Consider the following 9,159-nt stretch of genomic DNA (forward strand, 5'->3'; position numbering starts at 1 on the left):
ATGCCATGCCTTGAGATGTGATGGGAAATCAGTGGGCACCAGAAGGCCATTCCTTTCCCAAACTGTTGTGAGAGGAGGAGGAGGTCAACCCAGAGATATGTTGGCTCCTGTTCAAAGAGGTAGCTTGCTATTTGAACAGAGGAATTGGGGATGCATTTATTACTGTTTGTAACCTGCCATTGAGACGTGGTTTCTGTACATCTTTTTTTGTGGTCTTTACTGTGTAGCAGAGAGGCTGCCTGTTTCCTGGTGATCAGAGAAAAACCTCCAAAATACTATAGGGAGGGAGGAAATGCTAGCAGAGATTTTTTTGAATGGGGAATGTGTCACGTAGATGTTTCATTGTGCTGYGGTGGCAGCCTTAGCAGCTGTTTGTTCGTGTCTATGCTCGTGTTTTTGTTGAGGATTCAGAGAGGATTGTGGGGATACTCTGTTGTTTTCTSCAAGTGGAGAAAGTTTGGCACGGAGTAGGGAAGCAACGCAAGCCTCATTGAGGAGTGTGGATCTCAGTGCCGTGCTCTTTAACGTGCACTGTGTGATTTGGGTGGAGGTGTTCTGAATGCGACCTAATGTGGACAGTGTGCTGCATTACAACTGACAAACATAAGATCTTCCTTYGTCCCCCATATCTTGTCTGATCAATGACAAAAAGGAAAGCATCTAAGGTTTTTAAAGCTGTTTGGTACTGGAGCATGAAGCTTTTTGGGCTAGAGCTACCCCTAAAGGATATTGTACTTAGGCCCTTTGTGTGAACAGAGAACCAGATCTGGGAATGGTTCATTTGCTCTGTGTTCCTTTTATCACTGGAAATGTTTGTCGCTGCATCCCACAAACGCTGCTGCTGGCACAAATGAATGGGTGGCCCAGAAGTGGGAATGAGGAAGGGATTTGCTTCCTTTGGTGGAGGCGTCAGTGTCTGCGTTCCTCAKACTTGAATTCACGCCTCCTTCCCCTCTGCCAGCAGAAGAAATGGTACATTCAAGTATTCCACACTCTTTCCCTGTGTTCAAACACCACATTTCTCTTGCAGGGCTTCCCCTAACTATTGAGAACCATGTCTGACAACGGAGAACTGGAAGACAAGCCCCCAGCCCCTCCTGTCCGGATGAGCAGCGTTATCTTCAGTGGGGGCAAAGATCCGTTGGCGACCAACCACAGCTACAAACCCCTGCCCTCTGTCCCAGAAGAGAAGAAACCCAGGAGTAAAATCATCTCCATGTTTTATAGCAATGAAAAAGGTGAGATGCCTSTTTTTCCCACTACTGCTTGTATTCCTTTACTCTGCTTGTAAGTTTTGGTGGTTCTTCAGGTGTCAGAGTCCAGCCTGCCCAAGTGTAGGGGATTGGAAAACCARCCCCTGTTTGCTAACCAGTTTGAAGTAATGCATTTCCAAACAACCCTAATCGATGTTTGGCATTCTTAGGAATCATGTTACTTAAATGCAGATTTCTAGTTTAAACTGGGCACCCAGCTAGTTTGGAAGTTACTTCATAGTGATGATCATTCATGTGGCACCTTGAGAGAAAAAAAGTCAGTGAAGAAACAGTGGTGAAGGTGCAGTTGCATGAGGGAGAGCTGAGAGAATTTACATCTTTGTGTCTGTGGAACTGCACTGTTAGGATTGATTACTAGTGGAGAAAAATCTGGGTTGCTGTAAAAAAGATTCTTTCTGAGAAAAAAATGGCTGTAATGAATCCTAGGCCGTATTTGTGTGCTGTTTGCCCTCTTTTCTTTGCGGGGAATGCACATACAGCAGTGGCTCTCCAGAATGTGTCCATATACAACAAAACAATGCATAGATAAAAATGCTTTCTAACATCTGGGCTGGTTAAACTGCACAGAGCCTTAAGCCTGACCTGAATCTGCTAAGCATTTTATTAATCTAGTTAATGCTACTTTTAATATGCACCTTGGGGAAGCCCCTGCTGCTCTTGATGCCTCCTAGTTGTGCTCTTGTCTCCCCATGCCTTGCTGCTGGTGTGCTGGGCAGGACTGGTTCAGTCATGCCGACACAGGTTTGGCTGTTTCAAGAGATTTCTCTCCTCTGGTTGACTCTTCTCTTGGCTGAGTGTTTTCCCCAGGGCTGGTTTTCACTCTCACTCAGCTGTGTGAGCAGCTCTGCAKCCGTGCCTCTCCCTGGAGATCAAACCCAGAGAGACAGGCTTCCCTCTGTTTCCAAAAATCTGGCTTTCTGCTTTCAACAGTAGGTGTGTTTTCCTTTTTGGAGGATGGAAGGGTTTGGCCAGTGTAGCTTTTGGAGGCAGAATAGTTATTTCACCATTTATTGTGAAAATATATTTCGCTATTTATTGTGAAATAGCCTGTCTGTGGCTGGGCTGCAGCAGTAGCTGTGGTGGTCTTTKTACTGACATGGGTGAATAAAGTCTGTAAGGAGAACATGAGAAGCTACTRCAGCTTGGTGCAGCACCCCAGGAGAGGCTCCAGCCCTCTGAGGGTGCTGAATTTGGGTGCTGAAGGTGGCAGATGTGGATGCTGTCAGCTCAGCGCTGTGCCACGTGTCTGGAGCAGGTTCTGCCTTAGCCCTTCAATCCTGCAGAAATGGGTGTTTGTCCATTAATTTGTTGGTCAGGGGAGGAAATACCCACAATTCATGGTGAGTTCTGTATGGAAATCTCATGGAAGGATCAGATTTGTCCATCTTCAGGCAAGGAGAGCAGCTTAGGAGCTGGGATGGCACCTGTCTTTATGCTGTTAGTGGTTTCATCAGAGCATTTGAGCCCATAAACCACATGTGAAGGAAGGTTTTCCTCGCTCTGAATTAGTAACACAAAGGAWTTATGAATGCAAGTGGGTGCAAGTAGAGCAGGAGAGCTTTGTGACATTCCACAGCACCTTTTTTTCTCCATGGACATTTTCTCTTTTCATTTTGATGCTTGGGTTTCTTTGTTGCTGGAAYAGGGAGAGGATTGAAGAATTATTTAAAGTTGTAGTGGCTCATCTGAAGTTGCTTTGGAGTCCTATSCAGCTTATTCAGACCACTCTAGATATTGACATGTACCAAAATCAGGGAAATTAATTTGCATATTTGTTTATCTACTGATACGTAGTGTTGTGAACTAAAAATGAAGGAAAGAATTTTTGCTGAGAAAAGTACATTTTAGAGGAAGTAGCCATCTGTTTGTATTTTCTAGATGTTAAAAAGTAAGTCAAGTAACRTCCTCTTGAAAAAAAGCAGATTTTCCTGCATGGCAAGATATTAGGAAAAATGGAAATTGAATTACCTAACTTTAAAGAAAATATCTGAAAGTTTGTATTTTTTTAATTTGGAAGAAACTTGTCTATTGGATGACCTGCAGCAAGGCTAATGTAAATATCCAGAGAAGGGATTTTGGCCCTCAAGTCTGCAAAACTGCCTGTCAAATGTAAGCAGAACAGAAGTGGGCACAGTATCCTTCTGGCACTCACACAATAGTCAGATGTTAGTTGTTTTGTTCATTAGCATGGCTGGGACGCACCCTCCCCAGAAATGCCCATTTAAATTCTTCTTTTCTTTAAATTCAGCTGCTAGGAAGATTTACATAAATGCTAACTTCCTGCTCAGATTTAAAAAATACATTGGGACTGGATGTAAAATAATCTGTCAACCTGGGGAAGAAATTTTGTCATGGGAAAAATTTCTTCAGGCAGCACATAAGCTAACAAATTACTACAAAAGTGTTCAGTTGTCCTTTTCAGAAAATGAAAAAGTCCTTGCCATTATCCAGGAAGATTGTTTGGCTTTGTCTGCACATCTCTGTCCATATRATTTTGCAAGGTCCCTCCTGGCCTGCCTCATCTGTTCCCAGATCCTCTCTTGGGAGATTCTTKTGCTTTGGGGGACTTGCAGATGAAGAGATTTAGCAATTACACAGTTTCTGTCCCAAGTCTGAGCTAGTTCTRTGCTGAAATAATCATAAAGGTTTGAGGGGATTATTTAATCACCAGCCATGGAGGGTTTTTCCCCCCCTGGTTCCATTGTTTAGGATAAACGAAGYGATAGTCATCTCCTTACTAGAGTAYTTCATTGCCATGAATTTCCTTGGCTTGACTTCTGAAGTCAAAGGAGCCTCGTGTGGTTTTGGAAAGCTTTAAAATAGTCCCCTAAAACCAGAAATGCTTGTCTTTGAGCAGAAAGTATTAAAGGAGRTGCTGAGGGCATCACCCAGATCCTGCATGTCACGTGCTCGGGGCACATTTTGGTGTGGTTTCAGCTGGGGCTCRGCAACTCCAGGTGCACATCTGGAGTCAGCAGCCTGCTCCCTCCAGCTGTTGGGAACAGCTGTGTTTTCTTGCCTTGTGTAYGGAATTTGGGAAGTGAGGGAAGCCTGAGGGTGGGTTTGCCCTGAGAGATACAAGGGTGATACCTTGCTGAGTGCCTGTGGCTTCATTTGGGGAAGAGAAGAAGCTGGGTGTACTTGAGGCTCCTTCTTAATTATACTCCATTTCTGCAGCTCACCAGATCCTTCCAAAGTTGTGTGTCTTTGGGAGCAGGGGGATGCTGCAGGGCCGAATTCTGGCTCTCAAGACTGATAATAAAATGGTAAAACACTCATTTCTGCAGGATTGAAGGGCTGAGGCAGAACCTCTTCCAGACATGCTGCACTACACCGAGCTGACAGCACCCCAGTGCAGAGTTCTGAAGTCTCTCTTGAGGTGCTCCATCAATGTGTAGCAGCTTCCCACATCTCCCTACAGGCTCTTTGGGCTCAGCCATGTCAGCAGAAAGATCACCATGAGCAGATTGCAAGGAACATTACTCTCCACTGCAGGGGTTCCCGTTTCAATCCGGAGCTGCTGTAGCCCGAGCCAGAGGCTGGGAGGTGGCGTGGCCTGGCCGTGGCCTTGTTCTGGAGCCTGAGGATGTCCTGCCAGCACATGACTCACCGGGCTTGCCTCTGCCTGGGGCTGCTTGTTTGAAGTGCTGCTCTGCTGTTCCTGTGGGCAGAGCCGTGGCTTTCAGTCTCTTTGCCTTGCCTGCTCACGGCATCTGTGTATTTTTGGAAGGAGTGGGTTTATTTACACAGCACGTGCTGGAGGGCTTGAGCACCAGCTCCTGTTCACTGCRTGTCAAGTGCTCCCAAACAGGAGCTTTCCTGAACAATACAACTTTTTATAAATATATATGTATATATGTTCCTCCTTGCTTCCACATAAAAACTTGCAAGAAATGGAGAAGAAATGCTGCTTTGCTCRGTTTTCACAGCCGCGGCTTTCTCCCGCTGTTAATGAAGCGCCTGACAGCCCAGCCCGTTTGCTTTTTGGCTCTGCCCGTGCAGCCATATTAAAGATATCCTGTTTATAACAGCCGTGTCTTTCCACGGCATTGTTCAGCTGCAGGCAGCCCACATGGCTTTTCGTTCGGGTGTATTGTCCTCAYTCCCCRTCCTTCCCTTCCCTTCCCGCCAGCCAGAGGGGATTTCAGAYGGATTCCTGGCTCCCAGCAGCACCATCTTTGCTCACCGTATAATAATGAAGAAAGTGTTGGTTTACCTGCTTTTTCTGKGTTGAAACAAGAGGACTTTAAAGATGACTTCAAAAACAAAGCTGGAAAATAAAATAAAAATTTTTAAAAACCCTGCCCTGCCTTCCCCGAAAACTCCCAAAACAAGAAAATAGAAATATGAAGCCTCAGGTGTTAGAAAACATCTTATAAATTCAATTTGATCTAGGTTGGATTATGCACATGGTCCTTCTAATTATCTGTTCCTGCTTCTGGTACTTATTATGCTTTTTCCCCCTTTTAATTTAAATTAGGTAATTGCTCTGAGGCTATAAACTCTTATCTTCATCACAGGAAGTCCTAGTTTGCATTAATTACCTTGAATTGAAGCAGTGAGGCAAAAGTGTCTTTAGGGTGAACTTGAGGTTGAACTGAAGTTGTCTTTTCTGCTGTTCTTAATCTATATTAAAATGTCCTTTTTTGCATTGTAAACATTTAATATGTTTAGATTTCATGTGCTCAACAGAGCACTCTGGTGCTCTTYGTCTCTTCTTCTCTTGCTGCCATAGTGTAAATTATTTGAATGGGATAAGGTGTTGGTTCTTGGAATCACAGAATCCTAGCAGGGGTGGAATTGGAAGGGACCTGAAAGCCCATCCAGTGCCACCCCTTGCCATGGCACAGACACCTTCCACTATCTCAGGGTGCTCCAGCCATGTCCAGCCTGGCCTTGGATACTTCCAGGAATCCAGGGCAGCCACAGCTTCTCTGGGCACCCTGCCTCTCCACCCTCCCAGGGAAGGATTTCTTTCTAACATCGAGATCTTTGAATGTCTTTTTCAGGAAGCAAGAAGAAGGAGAAGGAAAGGCCAGAAATCTCCCCACCATCAGATTTTGAACACACCATCCATGTTGGCTTCGATGCTGTTACTGGAGAGTTCACTGTGAGTATTCCTGCCTTGGAGCAGCTCAGGGAACACCATGGGTCAGTGCTGCAGTGAAGCCAAGGCAGAGCAGTGGAATAAAGTGTGATTTAGTCTTTGTTTCTACCAAAGAAGGAATTTTCCTGTGTCTTTGTACAGCACACTGTGACCTGCTACTGCTTCTGCAGGGCCRGTGTCACATCTGATGCTTTGTGTCACCTGGGAGAGTCCTCCCTGCCAAACCCTCTTCAGTGGGTAACACTGGGTCTGTTGAGAGTTTTTGTATTCCCACTCCTCACACCTGGCCCAGCACACCTGGAAGAAGTGCTGTTGTATGGCCACTGTGATCTGTGTTTTCACCTTTGGCTCCCCCATCCTATCTGCTTGTCTGCTTAAGGCTGTGCATGTTATGCTTTTTACAGAGGGAAGAAACTTTAAAAGTTTTGCGTTTAAAAAACCTTCGAAATACAAAAAGGATGCTTAAAATGCCCTGTTTTTCCAGGGAATGCCAGAACAATGGGCTCGGTTGCTTCAGACCTCAAATATCACCAAGCTAGAACAGAAGAAAAACCCCCAGGCGGTACTAGATGTGCTGAAATTCTACGACTCCAAAGAAAGTAGAATTGCAAAACAGAAATATCTGAGTTTTTCTGCTCCAGGTGAGAGCCAAGTGTGCAAGACACTGGAATTGGGTATTTGGAGCACAGTTTTCCTYTCTGTGATAAATCAGATTCAGACAATGATAAATCAGATCAAGTACTGAAAGCAAAGGCGCATTTCAATGAGGCACAAATATCTGAAGATGGATTTAAAACTTACTGGAAACCGGTGTTGTCCAGTTAATTTCCTGTTTGAAGTGGAGAGGGGAAGAAAGGGAACTGGATAATTCAGAGTAGCAGCCAAAATGAACTGGAATGGGCTGTGTTTATCAAGCTGGGGCTCGGGACTGGGATGAACTGGTTTCGTTTCACAGCTGTCTGTGARCTTGGTGTCACCAGCWKGTGACATCAGTGATGCAGAATAATTTGRGACTCCTGGATGAGGGCCTGTGTTGGGGGGCTGAGAGAAGGACTGTYCACAAACACGTGGAGTTTTACCTACTTTTGTTCCAAATTCTTCCTGCAAGTAACTTAGTAACAAGGCTTTGTAATATTATCCTCAACTTAAAATTCACTTTTTATTATTTCCTTTCTGATGATTTTATGTATTCTGCTATTTGTCTTGTTTAGAAAAAGATGGTTTCCCTTCAGGAACGCCAATGGTGAGTGTATTTTCTATTATTTGGGTATTCTGTGGTGCATACRGGTTCAGGTTATTTGTATTTGTTGCATCCTGAATCTTGAAGTATTAAACTGTATAAAGATTAAAAGTATTAAAATTAGGATTTTTTTTTGTGGAATAAAACAAAGTTGGGGGGTGAAGGGCATATTTCACAGGAGCAACAGTATTAGAGTCTCATAATGAAATGTAATAACTTAAGGATAGGTTGAGTGGTTTAAGTTATTTTCCTTTGACATCAGTAAGAATTCYTTTATCTTAATGTAAAGAAAAACAAAACGTGAACTCTTCAATTCTGTGGGAGAGACAATTTGTTTATTTGTCTTTTTTAAATTTTGGTAAAAATGTAGACTAACGCCAAAGGTTCGGAACCATCAACGGCTGTGGCAGATGATGATGAGGATGATGAAGAAGCTCCTCCCCCTGTGATTGCTCCACGGCCAGATCACACAAAATCGGTGAGCAGCTATAAAATGGTCACACCTGCATTTCTCAGAACTTCTGCTTTTTAGAGAAGTGCTTTATTTGGGCAGTGAGCTGCTGTAAATTTTTAGGAAAAACTTCTGGTTTTTGAATTTGCTAAGAAAATACTTGATTTCTGGATATCAGTTGGATTGGAAATTAGAAGTTATTAGAATCATAGGATAGAATGTAAGTTATTAGAATCATAGCAGTTACTAGAATCATAGGATCATTTAGGTTGGAAAAGACTTCTCAGATCATTGAAATCTGCCAGTTTGTTCATCACCTTGTGTTCAAGACATCCAATTATGCTTATCCTTCAAACCAACATGTGAGGAGGAAGATTTTTATTCCTTAAAAAGCCCTGTAGGGCATTTGTGTAGCTTTGCACAGTGCAGTGCTACAGGTGTAATGTATTTGCTTTCCTTTATTTGATTGGATTGCAGTGTGGTTGCCTCTCCAAGTACACCACCTAAGCCCTAACCAATGCAAATTTTAGATTTTTTTTGAAGCTTATTTCACTCACAAAGTCATCAGCACTAGAGGAACAGTGAAATGCTTGAGAGGTTGTTCATTAAGTTTTACGGTGCCTTTGATCTGCACACATTGGTCATGGGGTCCCAGGGATCCCACTTAATCCAGCTCCATCTTTTGTCTGTGGGAGCTGTACATTTGGCCTCTCTGTTCCCCACTTTTTCCAGGAGTGCAAATGTGAATTGTKTTTATTTGTCAAGGGATAATGCTTTATAATTTTCCACTCTTGGGGTGTAGGCATATAAAAGGTGAGAGGTCCACAGCTGGGTATTTCTAGTGTAGCTGTATATGTCTGAACAGCTCAGGAGAAAATCAAATTCCTTAAAAAAAAATTTGATTGGGAAGTACTTGAGAATCACATCCTTCTTTTCATGGCAATCATAATCTTTATCCTTTAGATTTTAGTAGGAGTTGATCTCACTATTAAATTGTGATTTCTGCTCTGTTAATTAGTATGGGTTACAAAGAATAAGCAGGTAAAAAACTGAGAAACCCACTCTGGAATCTCCTGGCATCCACTCT

General features: G+C 43.4%; 1 protein-coding gene across 1 annotated transcript in view; it reads left to right on the forward strand.

The window, feature by feature from the left end:
- The first annotated feature begins 1,030 nt into the window (after positions 1–1,030).
- PAK2 (p21 (RAC1) activated kinase 2) overlaps positions 1,031–9,159 on the forward strand; it is a 20,277-nt gene continuing 12,148 nt past the window's right edge. Inside the window, exons 1-5 of the mRNA XM_057380972.1 lie at positions 1,031–1,238; positions 6,284–6,384; positions 6,866–7,022; positions 7,593–7,624; positions 7,992–8,099. Coding sequence (XP_057236955.1) covers positions 1,055–1,238; positions 6,284–6,384; positions 6,866–7,022; positions 7,593–7,624; positions 7,992–8,099 — 582 coding nt within the window. The 5' untranslated portion in view covers positions 1,031–1,054. The remainder of the gene's footprint in view (positions 1,239–6,283; positions 6,385–6,865; positions 7,023–7,592; positions 7,625–7,991; positions 8,100–9,159) is intronic.

The sequence above is a fragment of the Malurus melanocephalus genome, unplaced genomic scaffold, assembly GCF_030028575.1.
Source record: "Malurus melanocephalus ecotype Western Australia unplaced genomic scaffold, MMel_1.1 scaffold_485, whole genome shotgun sequence".
In the NCBI taxonomy this organism is placed as follows: domain Eukaryota; kingdom Metazoa; phylum Chordata; class Aves; order Passeriformes; family Maluridae; genus Malurus; species Malurus melanocephalus.